We start from the raw sequence: 25,673 nt of genomic DNA on the forward strand, positions 1-25,673 counted from the left end.
TTAAGCCCCTTCAAACCTCTTTAGCAGTTCACAAATAGGTTTGCTCGTAGATCTAAAAATGTGTTTCCCTCAGGCATACAATCTTTACAATTTAGTCTTTTTCAGAAAAAATCGACTTGATGAAAACAGGGACATGTTTATACACACGACTGCCTTCAATAGATGCAACTTGTATTAAATTCAACAGAAGAAACGTCCTTAGAGGAAACCAAGATAAACCTCACTTATTATGCTTTCATTAGTTCAAATGCGCTACCTTAACCCACGGAAAACCACTTATGCATCGTGGCCAAACGCGACAGGAGAGAAAAATATATAGAGGGTCCCAAATCGAGTTTTCCACTCAGTCGGGTCGTTCCTTGCTAGGTCTTACTTGTTTGTATCGCACGCAACTGCTAACGAAGTCTCTTTTTACGTGCTAATTTTTTAGTAGAAAAACATAAAATATACTATGTGCGATAGCCATTTGCTAAAGCTGAACGAAATAGCAAGGTAATGAAGGTTTCGATTATAATAAAATTTTGAAAAGTGCCTGCACTTCCTAAAATTTTCGTGGTGTGGTAATAACGCCTTCAGAATTTTTGGGTCTTACCACGGAAAGACAGCCCCACTACTTTCCGTTCCACGAACAAGCTTTCAAAGGTAGTAGCTTATCATATACAAATTTATTTGACAATCATAATACCCGTCATAGGAGCAATCCAATAAGTATCATCTACCCTCCACGGTTCGCTGCGTCAAAGGTTCTGGCGTAAGGATTAGGTGGTCTGCTGATTATAATTTTTCTATTCAATCACCCTGGTCGTGTAGTATATGTTGTTGACAGGCTTAAACCGGTCACTTTGGCTTTTTTGGCCCAAGCTAAATAACAATATGGCTATTAATAAAATATTTCTTAGTAGTAGTAGATATTCAAGGTACTAACATTTGCTACTTTATTGCTAAAGTAATAAATCTTATAAAATAAAGACAATTTAGCTCCATCGCCGAGAGCGATCAATAGGGGAAAAAGCACTTATTATCAATCACTAGAAGATGCTCATGCATAGGGCAAATCAACGGGTCTGCTAATTATCGCCGTATCACTTGCAGTTTTGCAAAGAGATGCCTTTGTCAATCAGTCCATCAGAACAATTGCACATATCTGTACATTTCTTCTAGTCACATGTTTTGCGTCGTGCACATGCGCGAACGCGTGCTTTGTTATCTCGTTTCTGCAGTTACGGCAAAATATTTTCGTCCGTATTGCGGTTTGAACGTACAGTTGGCAGGCCTATAAATGCTCGCTGGATCCGTATGCACGTTATTGCATAGTTGATATTTATGACACAGAAGGGCATCTTCAGTCAACCTTGCATAATCACGGTGCTTTCGCTCATCTCTCTCTCTTACGTCCCAAGCAGGCGTCATAGTAAACAAAGTAATATTATAGCAGGATTGCTTGAACAGAAATTCAGAGGACCTGTACAGCTCTCGGTTGTGGTCCCGCATGGCCTAGACAAAATCAATACGGCCTTGTACTTTTAAATATCTAGGTATAATAGAAGAAGAATTTTGTCGTCATTACTATTATGATGTGGTGTTTTCTGTCGTAATTTCTCATTCGAGCAAAAAATCGTTTAACTTTGTTAACACCTGCCGTAGCAATCCCCACCAGAACTTCTAGTCGGCTCACACCTTCATTCTATTCGCTCTTTCATTTTGTGTCCCCACAATTAACTAGAGATATTGTGACAGCGTATAGAAATGCTCAAAATGTCATAAATGTAGTGTTCAGAAGGGGTTCAGGCAAGTAAACTCACAAACAGAGCAAATAAGATAAAGCAATAGACAGCGAAAAAGGTCACTACGTTTAATGGCCGAAGCCAAGAACGGATAGCTAATTTACTAATTAAATTGGCCGATACGGTCAGCCATTAACATTTCGTCACTTTTTTTTTACTAGACTTAATAACAATGCGAGCTTAATTGAGGAACTGACAAATTTTTCATTGCTCTGCAAAGGGAAACAGTTGAAGTAAAACAAAATCGCGTTGTAATCGCTCTAGACTTCGTGTACTCATCGCTGAACATATACGCCCTGTGAAGTATAGGTAGTTCCTTTTGGTTTTAAGGATATGAGTATCTGTGCAGAAATTGGTTTCGGATACCTAAGCTGGGCTACGACCTGAAAGATTCCAACTTACTTTTTGTGCTAATTTTTTTAAACTTTTGTTTTTACTCAAAACCTGTATAAGGAATTCAGAGTTAAGTAATTTCTGCTTTCAAAGTAACTTAAGCTAACATAAAAAGCTGTGCTGTGTCCTGTCATGTTAAACGTCATTGAATAGTCTGTCAGGACACGGTGTGAAATCGTTTCTGCATTATTGCACGTACATTGTAGACTTTATTTTCCTAAATCTAGTGCTTGTAGAAAAATCTGATTTCTTTATAGATATAAAACAAGAGATATCAACTAACCTTAAGAATTATTTTGGCTTCTAGTCCTTCTTTAGCCTGAATTGGATATGAGGTCCAATTAATGTCACCGCTAAGACAGATATCACTCCTATTTTGTAACCGCGTTTGACTTCGATGGCTCCTTTCGCGCAAAAACATTTAATTTTCGTCCGTTCAAAAAATACATGCATGCTTCATGTATTTATACCCTATGACCTCTGAACTGCATTCAACTGCAAACTGAGCTGCAAACGCAAGCATCTTATAGAGAATTAAACACTTGGTTTAGCTTTTGATAGCGTTTTTAAATAATGGCAAGAAGACAGAAAAATTGCCCTCGCGATGGGAGAGAGGTGGCATTGTTGCGTATTACTCTGGCATCTCAAGTTTGAATCCGCGAGTAGCCAAAAAGCTTTGAAGGTAGGTTGCTCACATCTTAAATAATTATCTGCATCTGAAAGCTTAATGTTAATGCAGGCACTATAGTAAGTAGGTTAAAAAAAACACAATATAATAAGACTGCGGCCCTAAGATAATTTCAGTTCAATTCGATGTTTGGTACAAACTCGCTCTAGACCCAAGTGCCCGACACTAACTCCGTACGAGACTCAGAATACCTGATCACCTCTAACATTCTACTTTTCTATTAGACAAAAGAATCCTTGCGAACTGTGATGGGGCTAAATGTTGGTGCGTCCTATAGTTTACGAGTGCCACTTGTTCGTTTAACGCTCCCTCCAGTGATCTTCATCCTAAACCTACTCCCGTTACCGATCTCCGCCACGATTTCTCGTTTAGTTTACAACTATAAGAGACATTCTGCTTAAGACAGAGTGTCTTGGGTGATCTAAAAAACTGCGTTAGTCTGTTAACTAGTTTCTGGCTCTCGTCTGCTACACAGTAGATCTCGTTCATTTTTGGGTTTGGCCTACACTCGAACAAACACACACACCTCGGGATCAGTAACCAAGCCTCCTCACAAGCCTGCTATTTTGTACCGCTTTTCTTTTCCGAATATGCGCAGGCCCGTCTGCCCTAGTAGGCTGGACGTGTCCTAGTTGCTTTGATACTTCGATGTAAAACTGTCTACGTTTTTTTTTAGCTTTCTCCACCCTAAAACCCCATCTAACTCACCAGATATGTTGCTAACCCCACTCGCCACAGGTTCTTTATTTATGAATCGATTGCGTTCAACCCCGATTGAAACTGAAGTATGGGCTCGTGTGATTGAACTTGTGCCTGTTTGTTTGCGTGTGTGCGTTCATATGTATGTGTGTCATCAAGAAAAGCCGAGACAACAAAAAGAGGTTCGGTTTGAACGCCATAACGTGCTGGTTAGCGACCTGCCTCCGCACAACTGTCTAGCTCCCCCATCTACGAGCGTGTATGCGTTATATATATAAATATATATATATATATATTAGGATTGTGATCCTTTCTAGGGCTAACTGGACAGCTGCTTGACCGCCCGTTGAACATCCGGTGCGACCAGTCACAGGCTACGGTGTACACGACTGCTGTCGGTGACCGCTGCTCGGGAGGGGAAAGGGGTGTGAGATGTCCCCAACGGTTAGGTGCCCCAAGCGCCGGCATCAGCCCCGTTTTTCTGCGGTGAACAAGCTGCTACAGCAGTGAAAACAGCTTGTCTAGCTCACATATACTATGAGTATGATTAACAGGTAGCATAGACAGCAGCTTAGGAAGTGACACCAATGTAGCCGTGACTGCTCGCCCCCTCGAACAGCGACCGGCGTCGATTCACTATTTCGATTTAGTAGTCTGTTGTGTCCGTTTGTGAACGAACACCAGTGACATCGAGGACGAACTGGTGCTCCTCGTCTGTTGATTTTGCAGAAGACCTTAAATAACTCAGGCGCTGCTAGGGCTGCGTCTAATTTTTAGGTTCAATCCAGTGTGTGTGTATGTGAATATTTCATTCAGTATTTCGTGCATCCATCCTTCTTTCGTCGGCTGCCGCTCTCGTGGTTGCTGCCGAGACGAAAGCAGGCAAGTGGGCGAGAGCGAACTTGAGGTGAACTTACGAACGGTTGTCCAAGCGCCTGAACGAAGGCTGTTTCTTTCGTTGGTCGTTTCCTTGTCTTCTTTAAGTTCGCCGCTTTTTTCTGCTCTTTTTCTACTTTACTATGTCGTCTAGCTTCTGACAGCGGAGAAGCATCTCGTATCGACAGCTTAAGTTCGGATCAGATCGAACCGGCTGGCGAAGTGGCGCTGGCATTGTTGTCGTTCACTTAAAGTTGGGGTCGTCCTAGGTTCCTCAATTCCGTCATCGTGCTAAGAAGAAACGGAGCAATAGCGGACCGCTCGAACGGTATAGATCGATGCCTAGCAATCAGGACAAGGCAACGAGACGGCCGCTGGCCCGATAGTTTCTGCTGTTACGGCTTCTGCTGAGCGTCTACCGGTTGACTGGCCATTTGCTCTCCCAAGCAGACGGCGACATCAGTTAGCGAGGACCTGTACCAAAGTACGGCTGTAGCTGTTGTTGCTGATGGAGGCGGCTGGCAGTACGTAGGCAAGCGGTTAGCCGGGAGAGGATCTGAGACTGTGCGCGAGTCGACAGTCGAGCAGCCGAACTAATTCAACCAGAATAGGCGAAAGAATCCGCTTTTTTCTTTTTGGCGCTCTCCCACTCGCAGCCGTGTCTTTCTTCCGCTGCATATTCGGTTTGCCTGATCCGACAGCTCTCACAGATGATAACTCTCATGTGGATCGAGGGACGAAGAAGAACGAACCACTACCATTTCGGTGACAACGGCCCGATCGTTCAGCAAAGTCTAGTAGCACAGTAGCAAGAGAACCCCCAGGAACGAACGAAAAAGAGAGAGTACCAACAGGCGCAGAATCGCTGCAAAAACGGCATCACCAGCGCCAGAAGTTCGAAGCGGTAATAGTAGAAGCTGAAGGCATTAGAGACAGATCCGAGAGTCTCGGTTTGGATCGTGGACAGACTCAAAGCCTAGGGTTTTTTGGGGTTGTTCGTGGCTCAGTCGACCTCCATGGATCTGTCGCTATCTGGTCAAATCGAGAAATATTCGACTCAATAACGCCTTTTCCCCGTAGTGATTGGCGCACTACTAGCTGGATCGAGCCCGAAGCGTCGTAAGAGCAAGTCGTGTTCGAACAACGGCAGTAGCTTCAAGCAGCATTAGCTCCGGTAGTCATCGTTCTGCTACTTGCCGCCATTGCGGCACTTAATCGGACGAACCGACCAACGACCATAGCCGTCGAATGAGCCTGCGGCGGAGCCTGGGTGAGTGGGGCCAGTTGTGATGCTAGCATTATAGTAGACTGCTTGTGATAGCGGTCGTTTTCGATACTTGTCGTTATCGGCGCAGGAGATGTCCGAATCAAGAAATAACGTCGCTGTTTGTCAGTAGCAATGACGATGTGAGTGTTGCACACTTGACTGTATAAACGCGGCGGCAGTGTCAGTCGTTCCATGGTGATGTCCGGCTGGATTGACGCATGATTGTGCTATAATCATTGTGTAGTTCGGGTGTTTAGTTTATGCTTGTTGATGGCAGTCAGAGGATCAAGTGCATTTACTCTTGGATAATACGTGCGAGGAATAACCAACAGAGACGAAAGGTGGATACTTTCCTTCAAACAGGTCTTCATCAAAATAACATAACGATGTATGGATGTGAATTTGTGCGAAACAAGGCATATGTGAGAAGATTACTGTTTAGCAGAAGGTCTACGACGAATTGTAGCTAGGAAAATGCCGCTAAGATCAGCTACTTCGAAAAGTATTATACCGCAACGAAAACACTCTCAGCGCTTCATAGCTAATGCGATCTATATGCCAACTGTTTATGACCAGAGAATTTGCACGTCGGTTCACTGCATCGGAAATCGTGTACTAATCAATTACTAAGCTATAGTAATGCCGTTTTACGTGGACTAGCACGTCTGTCGGCCGCAGATTCCAGCGAGCGTTTGTAGCTTCCCACATCGGTAAATCCCCACCAACGATCGAGGCGCCAGATGCACATCCATAATAACATTAGCCCGGTGACCGTTCTACTAAACTTTAACAGATAATCCATACACAAGAATACGTAGATCGGCACAGCAGCGAGTTTGCTAGCTTCATTCATGTGGTTTTTTTTCATCTAGTTAAATCCTCGGCGTGTCAATCTGGTCGTGCTCATTCTCGTATCTCTAGCCGCGGCCAGGATGTACAGGCGCGGTCCCTCGCTGCCTCTGGTGAGCGTCCACCCGTTGCGGCCCCATCAGGAAAACCCAATACTCGCCCTGGACAGCCCGTTAATACCGCAGTTGGCGAACAGCCATTCGCTGGCCAGGGTTCACCGCAACCCGGCGACGTACTTGCGTTCTCTACCACCCACGCAAAATACTCCATCAGCAAACACGCTGAATGGCATTGGCCTTCCGTACCAAGGTGCGGCTGCCATCCTGCAAGGCACTCACCACCAACAGAATTTTACGCACAACCTGTTGGGTCATCAGGGCGGCGCTGGAGCTACCCGAGCCCATGCGGCCCCGCTGCCTAGAGTATCACCGGCAGCGGCCGCTCCTCTGGATTCTACAACCACAACAACTTCGAGTGGCCAGGATGAACAAAACAATAACAATAAAGGCAACAATAACAACAACAACAACAACAACAACAACGATAGCTGCAAGCTTCTGCTTGAACCGGTAGGTGGCTTAGCGCATTTCAGTAAAAAACCCAAAAACGATTGTCTAACTCAGATATTGGAAAATCGTCTTAACGCTGTCATAATAATAATTAATATTGAGAATGAGTGATTATCGCCATTTGACCTATATACCGACTAATTTCAGCGTAACAGCTTCCTTTTAATAACTATGAATCTTTTAACCACCACTACCGTACACATGACTCACATAAGGTTATCTCGTGCAAATTTTCCTATAGACTGCTGCAGGTAGCCCACCTCATTATTTTATACAATGCAAAATCCCGCTACAGTTTCCATGGTCTCTCAATGCGATACGACAGTTCAGGCAAATGTTTTACTTTTAATCACTTCGTGACCTTGTAAGAATTTTTCTATTCCTTTGTATTAGTTATTCCCTAGTTTTGGTACACTTACTTATCTCGTCACGCAGTACTTCTAGACCCGTAATAGTTCTTTTTCCAAACACGTTATCGCTTTCATATCAGAAATTGTTATATCTTAAATGTGTAAATTGATTTCAGCTCTTTTGAATTGAATCCTCAAGTTATATTTTGTAGAAGAATGCTACGACCTGAATTGTTGAAGTAATTACCGCTGTGACCCATCGTGTATTGCTCTTCAGTAGGTAGTTGACGCATCTACGTGTGGCATTAAAATGCTAACCTTGAGTCTACATAATCCGAGACCAATTGTCTCTTTGAGACCCGCTTTCCCGCTAACATTTTATATCAATTTGAATGGATGCTAATCTGAAAGAGTCAAGCTTGGTGAAGAAGCCCGTGAGAGAGCACTTTCGTTTACTTCCGGTTACATTACAATTTGTCGCATTCCCAAGCTGGGTGGAAAGTACCGTTACCACAAATCAGAATTGCTTTGCCACTGTCTTCATCAGTGGGAAGACTTTTTTGCTTCCGTTAAGCGATAATATGTTATGCTAAGCGCTTGATGAATTGTAAAGTTTCAAAGTAGAGCACACCTTTCATCTACCACCAGGAACATGAAAAGCCGTTTTTTTTTCATGAGTATCCTGTTGCTCGCATACAAGATGTAGGCCTCGGCGTTTTGTGCCTGAGATTGAACTTGAGATCCACTCCTTGTGGGCCGCAACAGTGACGCGTAAGCGTATCATGTCTATTTATTCATCTCCTGGAAAACCTACTCTCCTGAAGCTTCCATGATGATACAGCCAGAATAAGTAAAAGCTACTTATTGAATTGAATTAAAGAGAATCTGCATGTTTCTATTGAGTTGAAGCTGAGTTGTCCTCGTGCTTGAATGTCTGAAGTTCTTCTATTTGTAAAATCTAGCGAGGTTCAGGTTGTCGATAATTGTTTCAAAGAAGAAGCCTTTTTCACGCAATTAAATCAATTGCAACGCATACTAAATTGTTATCCAGATACATTTGGCTGGATAGTATCAATTTGCGTTTGAAAGGTACAGTGCTTTGAGTGACGCCTTTAGGCACGTAATTTAAACTATAACCTTTTACGACCTGATAAGAACAATGGATAGCACAGATACAACTAGGACGATGCCAGAGCAAGGATTCAGTCAAATTTAGCTAAACATTTGTTAATTTCAAATGTTTCCCAGTTCGTGTACATGTACGTGAATAGAAAAAAAAAATATTTCAGCATGTACACAGATATAAGGAAACAAGAACATGGCCGAAAATGAGTTATTTTACTTGTTCCGATAGTCTAATATACCGTACAATGTGAGTGGGTGAACGTCTTTCATCACGGGCGCCAACTGAAGCTTCCCTTCTGAAGCTTGATTAGTTCTTCAGAGAATAATCATCGTCCTGCATATGCGAGCTTTTTATGCCACGTTAACAATATCCTTGTCTTAGTACAGAGTAAATATTTTTATTGATATACAGATCAGAGGCACGATATTGTGTGGGTCACTGTGTTAATGCTCGCCTGACGTTACCGTTAGAATGACGCTAACCGCTGTATACAATTTATTGTAAAAGTTCAGTGTTATTTTATTATTCGTTGATGTAATGCGAAAAGGACAGGTGCATCCCAGGATAGTAGGCACTTATCACGCGTCCTACTGTTTCTTGGAACTAGCAATACCAGCTTCTGCCAATAGCCCGAACTCCCCAATTTTTATTAGATCTGCAAACGTAGGGTTCCACATAGCTAACTAGGTCGCAATAGGCCAGAAGGTAGAAGAGTACCGAACACTGTCACGCTGTTAGTTATAACCGTGTCAAAAGAATGCTCGTATGCTTTAATTGAGACCAACCGTAGGAGCAGCGATGAGAACCCTCAACGCTTTAAAAATATTCGCATCAGCAATAAGACACCATGCGACACCCAATCATTAGAATGCTAATGCCATTCACAAGTGGGACTCAAACGATGTCGTGCAAGTTTTTTTTTCGCACGTACATACGCAAAACATACACATTTCCCTTTCGTGTATGTATATTAGAGTGAGAACGGACTGGTATTGGCACAAAGGCAACTTATTAACCCTAAACCTCCCTATACGGCAACAGCTACGGAAATACCTGAAAGCAAATAAACTATTTGTACGTATCTCTTGTAACACTTGGCAGCGCTCCCCACGTCTGTGTTTCAGCGTATAGTCTAGGACTGTTCGCGTTCTGAGTTAGTTCTTTTTTGAAAGGTTCTTCGATGTGCTTAAACCAAGTCCTTCTCCATGATTGCTGAGACTACACCCACTGACATTGAAATGTATGCGTCTCGGCGTTCTCTGGAACCGATCGCCTTTGCAATTAAGGATACTCTTGAATGGGGGTAAACGTTGGAATACACGCCTTAGTTTCTAGACTTCCCAGAGTGGCAGAACATGAGCACGGACGGCTTCAGCCTAACAGTACACAATCCGGAACAGCATTGTATTGTCTTCAGGAGCCCATTAGCGGGTACTCACCATGTAACATCGGTTCCAGCGTCGAGTCTGACGGTTTAGACGGGGGTCCGGCCGTTGCATTGTCCAGACGCCGACTGAACAAGAATAGGATATTTTTTTTGCCGCGTATCAAAGCTGCCTGTTTCCAAGGCTTCGACGTTTAGCTCCGAAACGGCTCTGCAAATCACAAGGGACACAGAACCTCGAACTACTGCGCACGTTGTCTGAGCCTACCGACAGTTCGGGTTCAAGTAGACATCGGTGCAGGCGATAGTCGTGTGCAAGCTTCGCAAGAGCCATGAAGTAAGCCGACGGCATTACAGCAGAATAGTTTATGAAGCCGCGACCCAAAAACACGAATTATTCACATCTTCAAAAAACGTTTTCAACTCGAATGTTAAGTCGACGTGCTCCTGGATGAACGTGTACAGATTTTCATCATCTCCTCGAATTCGCGCATAAATTCTTCCCACATCTAAGCAATCCCGAACAGACGCTTATGCGACTAACCGTAGATACCTGCTGCTGTCTCGAAGGTCCTGATCCACAGCTTAGGTCTCAAGTAGTCAAGAATAGACAGCTTTGCCAATAACGCAACTCCGTCCACACACGTGTCGAACGTTTCAACACAGACCATAGCCTTGCAACTTTGCCTACCACTTCGTCCGTCTTTAATTGGATTATGCGCTTGGCAATTTGGCTTCGCTTCTTTCTAGCTGCCAGCAGTTGTAGAGACAACGCACTGGTACCGGCCCGCATACGATTTATTTGCTCTACAATTTGTCCTCACGTAGCAGTAGCGAAAGACATTTTTGCTACGCGCCGTAATAATATTCTCTGATACTGATTAGCTGTTGTGGTGCCAAGGTTGGGCTGATTAAGCCGTTGTAAAATGCTTCCTTAAGTGATTGCCCATTGACCTCTGTCGCTGCTCAGATCGTTGTTGCCACCAGTTCGGGTGCTCAGTTCCGATGTCGGTCAATAACAAGATGAGAGGTCTGACCCTGGAGCCACCCCGAGTAACTATAGTTCCGAAACGCCACGACGGCCAGGCTGTCCAGAGACAGCCGAGATCGGCACCGTAACCGAATCCTAATCTAACCAAAACAGCTCAGACGGATACATCAGCCAGCATGTACCCGGGTTCCTGCAACTGGCGTCTGCTACAACCCGTAGGGAGCGCGTCGGGTGCATGTGTGTTGGTACGTTTGCGAAAGGTGAGAAAATATGACAACTTGAACTCAAGCATGGCCAATACCGTTGCAGTTCCGTAACTATATGTAATTGTACAATGGCACTAGTAGCTGGTTGCCATTAACAACATCAGGCGCTGCTCCATACAGCGGCTCTTAATCGACGAAGGTTCAGAGGGCTACACGTGAACGACCGGGCAGAGCCCAGCTTTTTGTCCGCCTACAAAACACACAAAGCGAAGACTGTCAGGACCGAGTGGACCTCTGTATGCTCGGCCTGTTAGTCGACGACTGTATTTATAGCGGTAATGACAATTTGCGCCAATCAGGCTTGTTACTGGTTAGTAGTAAGAAAACAGAGCTAACAAGGTTATAGACATTAGCATCAGTTTCTTTCTCTCTCTCTCTCTCTTTCTGATTATGCCCCGTAAAAGTTCTCAGCTTAGTTATGGAACTCATATGTAGTTTTAGGTTACGATTTCATAAATGGTACATAGTAAAGATGTAGTTTTGTCTACTATATAGAAAGTGTAGGATAATAACAAGAGGGTCGCAGCTGAGCGGAGTGAACGAGGCTCTACGATACTGTTCAAATAGGTCTTGTATAAAGTATATATACTTATATGAAATAAGGAACCGGATATAACTTTTGAGTACTTTATGTCCATTGCTGAAGTTAACAAACGCGACGTCGCGTTGGCCCTCAATCTTATAGTGCTACCTATTTTTTCGTCCCTAGCCCGTGTAGGAGGCCGAATAGCTAAATTACTGATCTATCACCTATTCGCGGTTAAGTATAGTAGCAACAGCCAGAAATATGAGAGAATATTTTCGTTGTGCCGTACTCAGACTATTCATCTACTATTACAATATAGCTCTGCCAGAGACCGTAACTGTGAGAAAAAGCATCATGCGTCCCTGCTTTGGTTGATTGTAAATAAATCACAAACACACATGCAGCAAAGAAAACGAGAAACACATATTTTTACTGTTGTTCGTAAAAAAAAACAGTGTCTAAGCTTGCACAAATGCTAGATATCCATAAATACCTAGAAACGTATGTATGTTCCCATAAATAACGCGGGGTGACATACGTTCATGCTGTGCGTTGCGTTCGGTTTCGTGGTTTTTCAGTACATGCAGTGAATATATTAGTAAATAGTGAACGTTACCCAGCTTCGGTCCAATGTGCTCCAGCCAAGCTCATGTGCGATATGTATAATATTAGATTTAAAGACGTCAGCCCGCCAACGTGTGTTTATACGGCTCTCATGTATCGTATAAACAATGTTCAACATGTGCGACTCGCCATAGAATCCGGCCTGATCGCTTGTGCGAGGCGCAGTTTTCTCGAAAGGGAAGTAGGTGTTCTTTCTATTCACATATTATTTCTACGCTTATTATTATAGCTGCTATTTGGAAATATATATCTAGATATGTTTACTAGATATTCCGCTTATTATCAGGTACCATAACCAATAATATTAAACTAATATTATTTTATAATAAAGTTTATTTGCATACGTCACGTGTAGCTCACGGTCCACTTACGACTAAAGAAGATTATCATCAATTTTACTAATGGTAGTTATATATGAATCACTTCTCTGAGTATAATTAGATCATCGTAGGATTTAGGCTGCTCCTGGCTGAGTTAATTTACAGTACAATGATATAGCCGCTACGTACATTTTGGCTTCGCTGACCGATCTATAGTGATTTGGCCTCTCTTATTGGCTTCCAAACACGTTGCACCTATTGAATTTGTAGGGAGTGGAGGATCAACGTGGTCTAACTTCGTGTGTCGCATATTTGCCCAGGTATTATTACGCATACACCCCTTTATCGTGATCTCGTCAAAGAGAAGCGTCGTTCGACATCGCGAAGCCGGTCGATTTCTAAGCGTTGTGTCTTCTCCTGCACCGGCGCGTTCATAGACAGCAATGGGAAACCGCCTGACAGATAAGGGCCCATCCATGCACATCTACACACGGATAGTTCACATTTATAGGCACATTTTCGATTTCATAGCGTCTCCTCATCTAACACTTGCACACTAGCCTTGTGAGATAATTATCTCGCTGTCTGTCTGACCATTGAACGAACTGACCCAAGGGTCCCTTGAAAGGGCATGTTTGTGTTATTGTATTTTTCAGACACACGATTTCTATGCGTTTCATTCGGTAAACGATAGTTCAATCACACGCCTTTGCAGTCGGGCGCCGTCAAGATGTGCACAGAATTTACATATATTGTTTCAATTTCCGAGGGATGTTAAAAGCAATACCGATAGATTTATACACGGCACGGGGAGCTGAATGCGAGACGAAGCCCCAGTAAGATTAGAACCGTTTTTGCTGTTCGGCCTAAGTTGTTGCCAGTTCAAAAGACAGATCGTGCGGTCTTTAGAAAAAATTTCGATCTAAGCGATTTGTCAAAATTGTCCAGAAACTATTTTTATTCATGTGGATCTTTTAGATATAAATTTAGGGCTGTTTTGAAGAGCAGAATACAAATTGCTAATTGAATCGTTCAGATAAACTCTAATCGTTAGTCTTTTCTTGCGTCTTTTGTATTTATAAACCGTTTCTGGGAGCGTTGGCCTGCTGTCAACCCAAAATTTCTCTACGGTGACTTTTTTTTTATATCTAACGCTTTTGAGCAACGTGTACACGGATTTACACCTACCAATATTGCGTTGACGTAGGGTGAATATTGAAGGGTCATTTACTGTTTAAAAAAACAGTAGTACTTTGAAGGTAACTAGTGAATGGTTACTGAACATGGATTGGCAGCGGATATTTCATTCAGATATTTGTTTAGACACTATTTTAAAAATAAATTATAGGAAAGAGTCCGGACCTATATTTCTTATCCTGTAGCGGGCCTCAAGCGTTTTCCCCTAATAAAAGAGTGTATGTTGGGCAGCTTATCTGCGCATCTATCTAGAAACATCGCAGACACCCTTGATTCGCGTGCCTTCCTTCGGTCTGCTCTTGTGGTTGACATACGCGAGCTGAATGAACTGTAGTTGATCTCCTCCACTTTACTCTATTTTTCACACCCTCAGCTATACGAAGGCAGGAGAACGGCCATAGGGAAAGAACACGCAAACTGTGTTTAACTCAGACATATATGGAGGAAACTTATCGCCCATGGATGATCAGTCCTGATCAAGTTGAACGTTCACGGCTAGACGTTAAACAACACAGACGTTAAATTGAGAGACGAGTTCACACAGCAGCCGATAAGACCGGTTTCAGTTATAGAACTCAATCAACGAGGTTATGCTGGCTTCGTCGTTGAAAGATCATCACCATTTAAAATACGGTAGCAAAAATACAAAAGGACAATGCGAGAACGTTTGAGATAAACCGTGCCAACAGTTCAGAGCGCACAGTGTTTATACAGAGCTTAATGTCAGCAACTGATAATATTACACAAATATACCTTAATCAAAATCATCCTCTAGGTACAACTCGTCTGTTTCTGATACGGTCGTCGCTAGTTCAAATGTCGACGTTGGCAAATGGTTACCGTGCCGATCCATAGCTCTGTTAGATCCAAGCCTGAAAAAACTTGTCCAAATTAACGCCTAATAACTTAAGCGCCGAACGTAAAAAGCAATGTATACCTATAAGCACAAACGGCATTGCGGGACTTTGTTTCCGAGCTGGTACGTTGGCATGAAACTATGAAAGTAACTAATTAGATGTAAACAGATATGTATTCTGACCATCTGTAATCGGGAACATAATTATGGAGGTTATAAGGGGGCACGTCTCAAATCTGTCGATTTTTTGGACTATAATATCGATCTTAAAAAAGTGGGGTAAACATACTCAAGGCTAACATAGAAATTAATGAACTCTGAAACGGGTCTAGGACAAAAATATCATTAGAAGAATACGAATAAAGGTGGACTAGTGCAATTGTTTATTCAATGCAGGTTATTAAATAAAAAAATGTCGATACTGTCTTTAAATTCAAATTATACGTTTCGGATCGATCACGCTTTGACCGATGTGATTTCAACAAAAAAAGTAATTGATATTTCTCGACATTTTTCTCAAAATAGTTTTGCAAAAAGAATGCCAAATGATAACAACCTACTACCGTGGCGTTTATTTTAAGATATTGCGACACCATAAAATTATAGCAGTAAAAGGGCTGTTAACCAGTCATCGGTAGGAGCCCAAAAGGGCACTTGAAACTTCTGCGCTAATACGCGAATTTCTGCTTTGACTAATAACGGTGTTGTGGTTGATTGCGCAATATAAATATCATGAACATCTATGAATATTTATATAGAAACAATTATAAGGTCAAGACAGGTGGATGCTTATGGAATCCAGATGATCTTTTCTTCTTTTCCATCCTAACTTTGAAGCAGGGCTCTGCTCGTAGCGAACGGCCCCTATTCCTCGTTATAGCATCCAATGAATATGTAAAAGTATTATCATCTCTATGATAATGATAAAATTGACGGCGGGTAGTTAAACAAGGCTCTCCTCCGAAGACGTACTCTCATACATTTTACTTACAGTTCAAGTAGAGAGAATGAAATAGTTAGGGAAGAAAGGAACATGGAACCTAAGATGTCTCCGTATTTTGTCTAATTAGAAGAAAAACGTTTATCTCACAACGGAATACTTTTAATCGAAGCACATTGAAGTATTTGTTTGATAGCTAAACCTCGATGACCGAACCTGTAAATGATGGCCTGCAGAAACGTATAAGAGCCCTAGACAGACCTGGCCAGAAAGAACGAACCGACATTTCAAACAGATAACATAACAATTTAACGAATCGTTTAGCTTTGCATCTGTGATCGTTCGCGTGATGTTATTGCTTCTGACTTTTGAGCTTTCTCTGACCCCTGGGGTTGTTATTGCTTCTGGAAATAATACGGCACTACGTACTAATACAAGGGATGAAAGAAATATATATCTTTTTACAAGTTGTTTTCTGTACTAAACATTATATTAACAGTCATTGTTTCCTTCTAGGTTATGCTTTTTATGCCGTTATGGCATCTACACGCATGGACAACAAAAATCTCTTATTAACCGCAACCGTTCATCCATACCATCATCTTTTGCTGAAACAGGGCGGCCATGTTTATGTTTAGGAAGGCAGCTGAAAGAAACGGCAGAAAATATAAGCGCATATAGCCATACCCTATGTAGTTGCTATTAGGAACCGTCATACGAGACCCACGAGACACCTTCTCGTGAGAAATAGAAAGTTCTTTTTTGTTTTTCTAATTAAACTATGGCTCCACGTTTTACGACACAATGTAAGTTATGAAGGGCTGTCTAATTTTAGGGCTCGAATACATTTGGCGACCTGACTATTGATATATTTCAGCTGTCGAATGAAAACGGAGAGACAGTGTGCACGTTATAATATAAACGATCATTAATTATCTACTGGCCCAGCAGTCCCTTAGTATCTGTGTGGTCCTAGCAGCGGTAGTAATGCATATAAGGCCGTGCCCTTTCGGCTGCTTTCTGCTTGTTCTTGACCGGCCCTGACGCTTCTTTCCGCTGTCCAGTAAGAACTACTATATGATGAATATTTAGCGTAATATTGAGCAACACTCTTGAAATTTATACGTCTCGAGGTGTCATGGCAGACGGCGCAGACAGATGCAGAAACAGACGGCAGAAGGTAGACAGGACGACAATAAAGTGAAAGTAAATTAAAACGAAACTGCCAAGAAGTTTGCCCGTTCAGGTGGTACAACTAAGGTTCCACATCCTTTTTTCCCTATTTGGTTCCAAAGCCGACTCGCCTAGAAGAAATTGTAGGTTTGTTAAGGATATTTTTTTATTTTACGCTAGAAGGCATATCCCCTTCAGCCTCACCTAACAAAAACCAATTTCTTCAACTCTTTCTTTAACGAAACAGGAAATTTTTATTGGAAACAAAAAGAAAATCATGTCGAAATCAACTTTTTTAGGTGTCACAAGGTCGTCTTAAAAAGCTCATCTGTTAGTTTTCTACATCTATTGGAGGCTTTAGTAGCAGCTTACGAAAATCAACCATTGCTCTTTCGTTGTGTTCCTGTCGAATACTGGTCGTATTCTATGAGTCGTTAAATTATGAGATTCAAGCTGTACTCTAGCCTCTGAGTGGGCAATATGCACTATAGTAGGATGACTAGCGCGCGCCTCGTTGTGTGATAATGATAAGAAAATAATGATCCGGCGATCAAAACGACGGAATGGGCACCAACCGCAAACTTGCTTAACTTATAAATTTACCAGTGCTTCGAGTATTCGTGACATAATAGCATGTGGCCGTTAGGACTGAGGTTAAGGGCTAGACGAGCATAAGGAGTGTACCTCAGCTCAAATCTTAAACGACAACCTAAAAATAGGTTATCGTTTGCTTCTAGCCCTGCTGCAATTATGCTTACTTGAGATCCGGAAAACCAAACTAAAATGTGGAACAGTGAAATCAGAGAAACCCAAACCCTCTATAATCTCCGGTGAAGCAGGCCTTTTTTTTTTACAGCACATGATCCTGCACATCGTGAGTAACAGCGTCGTTAGCCAATAGATTGCTAACTTAAGGTGTCATGCTCGTTTTCGAAACAGCAGCATAATGCAATGATTCAGATAAAATGGCCTAAAATGGCCAGATAAAACGCCTTCTGAAATACGCTCACATCCAGACGTCACCGCGTCAACTTGGTGTTGATCTTTAGAGCCTCACAGGAACTGTTCCCAACACGAATTGAAGATTTGTTTCGTCACTAATGTTTTTTGCTATATAATCTTCTACGGGTCGATTACATTCAGTCACAATGGAGATGCCCGAACTATCTGGCGCGGGCGATTCAGCCAAGCGTTTCGGGATCCAGAAACTGTTTTTCAATGTGCGTTAATGTCAGTATAAGAGGGGTCTTTTTCTTCCACCTTACTTGAGCGCAAGCAAGACCCAAACGGAAAAACCAGTGCAACAAGCTAGCCCGTGCGATATGGGCCGCTCATCACACAAAAAAAGACGACAGATTTGAGACAACAAAGCAATCATGACAGGAGGCCCTGCAGTAACGAATTATTTTTCTAGTAACAGGAACAGTAATATCAATGTGATTTTTGCTCGAATTTGAACGCGGATGTATTTCTATTCTCCAACAAAAAACGAACTAAGTATAAAATAATCTAAAGAACGGCTTAGTTGTCTCAGATTGCCGGTTTCGAGCCCTATGCCATAACAGGCAAAACGTATCAGTAGGAAAGTAAGTTGACTACTACAGTCTATCTAACTGAAGAGCCAGCTTTACTACTATCTATGCGTTATATTAGCCGCACGCGTGGCGTTGTCCGTACAAAAAAGATGGCATGGGCATGAACATCATACGGGAGGAGGTTTAAGGGGATTACCTAGTGTACCTTTTTTTATATAGTCATGCGAATCCTTATTTGAACTCTGGTAATCATTACCTCCATTGGTAGGAACCAATACTGCACGTTCGGCTTGTTTGAGTGGAACAGAATCTAAACGTTAGCGATTGACTTAAAGATGAGTATGCAGGTGAAATGGATATACGGGAATACATCGTAATTACGCATGCATATATGAAGACCCATCCGTATAATCCATAACACAGCGAAATTCATAAAGAAGGTTCTGTGCCAAAATCAGCCCGCAAAAAGGCGCCAACTTAGGACTTGTTTAGTGCAGTTGAAATTACGATTATGGCAATGCGACAGCGCGAGCAGAGATCGTCCTAGCGAGCCAGTACACGTAGTTCCACGGTACTTGTTAGTGGCCTAGATCGCAGGGCAATCTGAAAATGCTGTTACAAAAATTCGACGACGAATCTATTGGATCGTTTCCATGAAAAGGACACTATAGAAAGTAAGTTGGTTTTTTTTCTCTCACACAATAATAATTAAGAAGTTTTATACTTCAACAATGGCCTGACAATAAACAGGTCACATAGCAAAATAGGTTATAATACTGCGCACAGGTTATGCGATTTTTTCAATTTTCTTAATATTTTCGAATCTGGGTAATGTAAATGGCTTAAAATAGCTGATATATTTGAAAAAAGATAACACTTTAACTATTATTGTTGCTATCATCGTAAGCACCTTACAACAGATACAAGCGTGCTACCAGGATGCTTCAAGTGTTTCTGATCTAGTCCTACGCTGTAACGTATTACGTTCTTCAATAAAAAAGAAAGATTGCAAGTTTAATTCTGTTCCTTGCAAATAGTCGCCTTCTCCATTAAGAACTCATCATTACAAAGGGTATTACGGTTCGATAATATGGCAGACTTTACCTTACTGAATGGTCCGAACGCTACTGTCATAATGGTCACTGGAACAGTAGCCAGAAATATAGCAAGAATCTTTTCCCCATGCCCATGAAGTCGCGGGAATCGTCGTAGCACTTGGGGGGTGAACTTCGAATCGGGCGTGCACAGCGGCCAGAAATTGCTATTTGAGGCTGTTATCGACAAAACCTATTCGGTTTGTACGCCCGATCACCGATCGATGATCAACAACGATTCCGTTTAACCCGATGGCTACTGTTTCCTCCGGAAGTATTCGCTGTTCGGACTTTCAAAAAAGGTTCGACTCCGCCCACGTGCTGCTGACAGACGCCCCCCGCAGAAACAAAGATGTTGCATTTTCCATAACAATCCAGATGACTGCTGCGTCATAATAACAATTCCGCCTTTTTTTGCCATCGGTGTTACAGGTCGAATCGGTGCGCCGCAAGCGGCCAGTCGGATATGCGAACAGGGATCTAGGAACGCACGATGCGTACATGTATGTGAGATGTGACTGAAAAGAGACAATGTATACGATACGGGAGTATCTGTGTGTGATTTGCCGCACATTCTGCTGTATGAATATATTTTTGTACAAACGTAGGTTTTCATTTTCTTCACATTATATCTAGTTGTCGTTCCCATTCTTCATTTCCTGTGTTTGTACCGACTGGCCTAGGCCCGGCTTGCGATCGATAACTACAGATATGGCACCCTACCGGCCTCCACGACCGTGTACGAGAAAAACGACACTGACGCGTCGTCCCCCGTATTTACTGACTCTCTCAGAGAAATCATTCGATCTTAGATTTAGATAGAAGGAAAGCTTGTGACGTTGTGTACGCTGCTTTCTATAAGTCGAAAAATCATATTTTTCGAAGACGTATAGATCGAAAGTAGTTTTTAAGCTCTTGATCCTAAGTTGTTGCTTCACCCCGTCCTTGAAAATGGTTTAGAGTGGCAAAAATCCATCCATAGTGGAAAAATTTTCAGCTTATCAGAAAAAGATCTATGCAGCATCAGAAATTGATGGTAATCATCAATGCAACGACTGTTCCTCTCGTTACGACTGTACCGCAGTACCTCAATATGAAAATGCGTTATCGTGCAGACACCGACACAGGGTACCGTCTCCTACATGTACTATACATATTTAAATGGACGCTTCAGTCCTTACAACAAAGATCGCAAAGGACAACGAAAGAAAACCTGGCACGAATAAAAGCATAGCAAAGGTTGCGGGGTTATCGGGTCTAGCCTTTCACCGGTTTTGGCCACTGGCACAAACCTTTGTTCTCCTTGTTTCCCCGGCATCGATCTCTGTACTAACGGGAACATAAAAACCAGTTGTTACAACAATAGTTATAGTTGTAGATTACATTGCAGAAAAATCATTTGCACACCATTCTGGATATTGACCACCCTAACTGTCGCTTCTAATTCTTCAAAAGGATTCGGGGCACCCAAGCTTCGCTTTCCATAAGAATCCTTTCACCGACTCTTACAGCTGTGGGCAGTTCAACCAAGACTGCGTTGAAAATTACGTCGGTAGTTCCGCCACGACGGCCAATTAGGACCTCGGTGATTATACGATGATCGCAAAACAAATTTGCAAGAAAACAAAATAACAATGCGGAATAAGTCCAGCGGAATTCGGCCTGTATAACAAATGTGTAAGATCAACGTGGAGTGAAAAATAGATAACGAGATAATAGCGTGTTATCGCAGCTGTGATTATGGTGCTGATACTGTACCGGCTAACTAAGTGAGATGATTGATTTCAAGGCATTAGGACAGCGAGATTTGTATACATCAGACCTTTTATAGACCTACACATACAGAGTCTACGAGCTAAAATAAGTCAGTACGGGCTACGTGCTAGGTTTTCATTATTATGAGTATCGTATATATATATACATACACCGTTACACATACATAGCTAACACGTTACTTTTATGAGGGCTATCACGGAACCCCCGATGTATAAGATGGTCTTTTTTGTTGTACCCCGCAGCTGTTTTCTATGAAACAATAAACTATAATAACGATCTTGCAGATATACTGTCAGCTCATTACAGTAAACCTATCTTTATCAGCTCAAATTAATATAAAATAAAGTCAACCGCCTCAAGTAGCAGTCTGATTTAGTGATTGAAAAAATTGATATTATTTTTTGTGATAGATTTTTGTGATAGATAAGTGCGAATGATGCTTTCCGATTATCTAACACTCTAATTAATCAGGGCAGCATTTATCTGGTAGTTAGCTGACCTATAGCGAGCTGAAACTTTTGGGGGCATTCTTTGTAACATCTTAAGCTGTATGTTTAGTATAGAAGGCAATTTGTCGACCAAGGTGGACCATACAAAAGGGTCTACCTTATACCACCAATCGATCACGTGTGTAGTATCACCGTGTCGGTTTTTTTTCACGATCCAACTCAAGCTTCGAAAGACTTTGCACTGGATCTGATTACCTTTCCTTTCCGAAGTCGGAGCTACCTACGATCGGCGTAATTCTTACCTTAGAATGTATCCCTGTGTGTTTGTCTAAGTTAGACCCACAATAAATTCAGATTGTACCTAAGTAGACTTATATATGTGTATTTAGTGCATGAGCAAATGCGCTAACATCGAAAATTAAAATGGAGGAGTCTTGAATAGGAGACAACTGGTCTAGGAAAGTGCAGATGCCCGATACCCTAGCTAAAATCCATGTTCGGTGTCACTTCTTTGTTTTTCTCTCTGCGCCATTTGCATGATGTGAATTATTAATCTTTCGGTGCGGAACAGATCTATATTTCTTTTCATTTAGCCGACACTCATGACTTCTGACTCTAGGGTCTCTTCAAATACTGCTGTTCATATCGTGAGTTGTGGGCACTAGGCCTTGTAAACATGCAACCTTCATATAAATCACATCAAACGATAAATAAATCACACGTATTTCTGGCTCTACGTCTAGTAATACCATTAACTGTTGCTTCAGATGGCTGGCTTCCAGCACAAAATGAAGTGTGTCTACGCCCAGTTTCGAACTTGGACCACTACGGGTCCCTAAGCATTGGGAAAGCACCCTCAAACTGGACCATCAGGAAGGCTGTGAAGGTGTCAATGCGAAATGTAATGGGTAACAAAGGCGATACAGCGATAAAGCGTTGCTAAACGTCGCGTAATTTTTAATCCAAGGTTTTAAACGTAGATGCTCTAAGCACAAAAACGGTTACCTTGCTAAAAACTATGGGATTCTATTATACACTGGTACTCATCATGGTGATAAAGTTGTCTCTTGAAAACATTCGTTTAGTGAACAAGTGTACTTTTAGCTAGTGGTCGGAGGCACACAGGTCGCACAGGCTTGGAAAATCTTTCAGCGAAAAGGCAGGCACGCCTTGGTGTGTTCTAACTTCCGTTACGCTCCCTGTTGAGTATACTGAAGAAAGTTTTCTTGAGTAGACTAAGGCATCTGCTGCCGCATGTCCGTAAACGAACCCGCTGAGAAAGTTATTAGCACTTTGATAAATGGTAGAGAAGTTCTTTTTAAGTCGATGCTTCGTAACTGCTGTTGGGTTGTTCCAATAAAATGTTTTTCACAGGAACTGATATGCTATGTGCATAGTGAAGTAAACTTACAGCATCCGCATTGCTGCCTACTGCAGTGTCTGACGCAGGGTGAGTTAGTCAATGTTGCGCTTAACTTCACTGTAAAGTTCCGTCCTATCAATAAAAAGGACGAGTTAGTTCGACCATAAAGGTTACCTTAACGACGTAGCGAGACACAGAAGAACATTCAAACTAAATTTATGGGTAGATAAATTAGGCTTGTACAGTTTGTGTATATCCGCGATTGCACTGATGTACATTGATAATTAGGCCGTTTTGAAGAAATGCATGCACCAGCAAGAAATACAGGATGCAGGAGTTGTGTAAACTCTTCATAATCCTCCGTCCTACGACCTGATTCGCTGGGTCCATTTGAAGTTGATTGACATTGGACCAGTCACACATGATTCTATGTGTATCCGACCTTTGCCCCCTCTGCCCCAGAACAATAGTCTCTAAACAGACAACGACATATCGCTAATATAAACTCTGGCCAAATTTCAAGTGGTTGTGACAAAATATCTACACGATAACAACAAATGGAATCGGACTATATATGTGTTATACATTGCACAAGAGTTGGTCTTGTCGACGGTGTTTCTTAGTAAATTTAAGTCAACCTGAAGGAGCTTTGCGACGCAGTTGATAACGAACCCAGTTTCGAGTTCATCAAAGGATTGGGTTTTGTTATGTGCTTAAAATACAGTACAGAATTGCCGTGAATCGGAACTGAACGTTGAATCGATACCCGGTTCGTGCCTCTGCTTCGAAAATATGAAACTAATATGGTAGTAACCATATTCTATTTGTATCAGTGTGTATACCGAGTTGCCAGACTGGTTTAAACATTTGAGCGTTCATTTCGTCAAACAATATATAGAATGCGTTAATGGCAGTCAAGTAACGGTGAGTGCATTGCATGACCCGGAGTGTACGTTGGCATGCGACGACTACACCACGCGTGACCACATTGCCGCAACAAATAATAACAGTCTATCTCTATATAGATGCGAGAGGAATGTGTCTGTTCACTGCCATCGTTACGTTAGAAGGACAAATGTACGAATATTTGAATTATACCACTGAGATTGGGTCCTGTCTGAGAATGCTCTAACAGTGCGAATAGGCTTAGGTGGATAAACTTAAGCACAGTGTTTTTTTGAGGCTGGGAGTGGATTTGCTAAGGGGCATATCTGTCTACGCAACAGGAGATGAAGAGTTCGAAAAATGACGCTCAGGATATGATAGCGTCCCGTACTTTACTTTTTGTATGAACACCAAGTTCACTTCCAGTAGATTTGTAGTACTGAAGGAGACTGGTTTGGCCTTAGACCGAGCGGTGTCTGCTAATTTTGTTGAGCTTGCTATAGCCGCACATGCGTGTTTGCGTACCAGTCGCATCACGGTAGCGTACGTATATATGTGTAGCGCACATCCTTGTAAGCGTTACTGTTGCCCAACAGATTTCTGCAACAGCAATGAGCTCTTCACTTAGGGATTTTTATAAGTTTATATTGATATGCGATTGAGTTTGTTGCGTAATTTTCGTTCATCGTACGGCTTGAATGGCGTGAGCCTTTTTTTAGTACTGGCAATAATTACTATTTTCCAGTAAGCCTTGCGAATCACCGTTTATATAGATCATTAGTAACTAGTATCATTAGAGGTTCTTTTTCCGTTGCGTTTCTTAACTGGACTCGCTGGCACCTTGAAACTGTATGTAACGACAAGCCAGCAGACAACAACAAGCACAATGAACGTACATTGGCAGAGACAATGCTAATGATGAGGTGGATGACAACAGTACGGCCATTCTGAGGAGAAACATAAGATTCAGTGTGTCGTTACAAGTTGCTATTACAACCGTTACAGCTCGATGTAACGTCAGAAGTGAAACTGTTGCAAAATGTTGGTATAGCAACAAAATCGAGGTAAGACAGGACAAGATTTGTCGTTGTTTAAAGTAGTAGGCCCCTTGACAAGATACAGATGCCTTCAAAAATAAATTTGGACTTGACAAAGCTAAAACCAAACGAAGATGAACCGAAGTAAAATATGAATTTTTATTAAAACGGTTTAAGCACTGGCGTGAGCTTTTTTCTTACCATTAGCAACAGTGGTCACGTATTCCGTCAATCAATGTTATTATGGCTCAGTGGGAAGATTATTTACATACAGCGTTAAGCAAACACGCTAGAAGAACTATGGTGATCAAGACTTTGGCTTATAATGTCTTCAAGGGCATATATCCCGCTGACTAGGTATAAGTAACCCACATACACTTCCCATTGAGGAGCCATAATACCATCGAAATATATTCATCTTTACATTTTTTTTCTTACAGCCCTGTGCATTAGCTTGTTAAACACGCAAATCGCAAAATATTTCCTGACGAGATGGACAATATGCGCGCACGAAAGGCGGTACAGCGCGCAGGTGATCAACCAAAATGGCAGCAAGGCTCTTCTCGGACATAGCTTGTGCCATGAGGTAACAACCCCCATAGCTGCTGTATACACAACTTAGATGCGTTCATTACTGTTTCGATGGGGTGGTCAGG

General features: G+C 42.1%; 1 protein-coding gene across 2 annotated transcripts in view; it reads left to right on the forward strand.

The window, feature by feature from the left end:
- S6kII (Ribosomal protein S6 kinase II) overlaps window positions 1–25,673 on the forward strand; it is a 156,448-nt gene that overhangs the window by 21,819 nt on the left and 108,956 nt on the right. The window contains exon 1 of one of the 2 annotated variants that reach the window (XM_022839490.2): window positions 6,570–7,125. The exons of the other annotated variant lie outside the window; for it this stretch is intronic. Within the exon in view, the coding sequence (XP_022695225.2) occupies window positions 6,640–7,125 (486 nt within the window). The 5' untranslated portion in view covers window positions 6,570–6,639. Of the gene's footprint in view, window positions 1–6,569; window positions 7,126–25,673 lie in introns of those variants that run through there. 2 annotated transcript variants of the gene reach the window in all.

Source organism: Varroa jacobsoni, unplaced genomic scaffold, assembly GCF_002532875.2.
Source record: "Varroa jacobsoni isolate VJ856 unplaced genomic scaffold, vjacob_1.0 scaffold_803, whole genome shotgun sequence".
Taxonomy (NCBI): domain Eukaryota; kingdom Metazoa; phylum Arthropoda; class Arachnida; order Mesostigmata; family Varroidae; genus Varroa; species Varroa jacobsoni.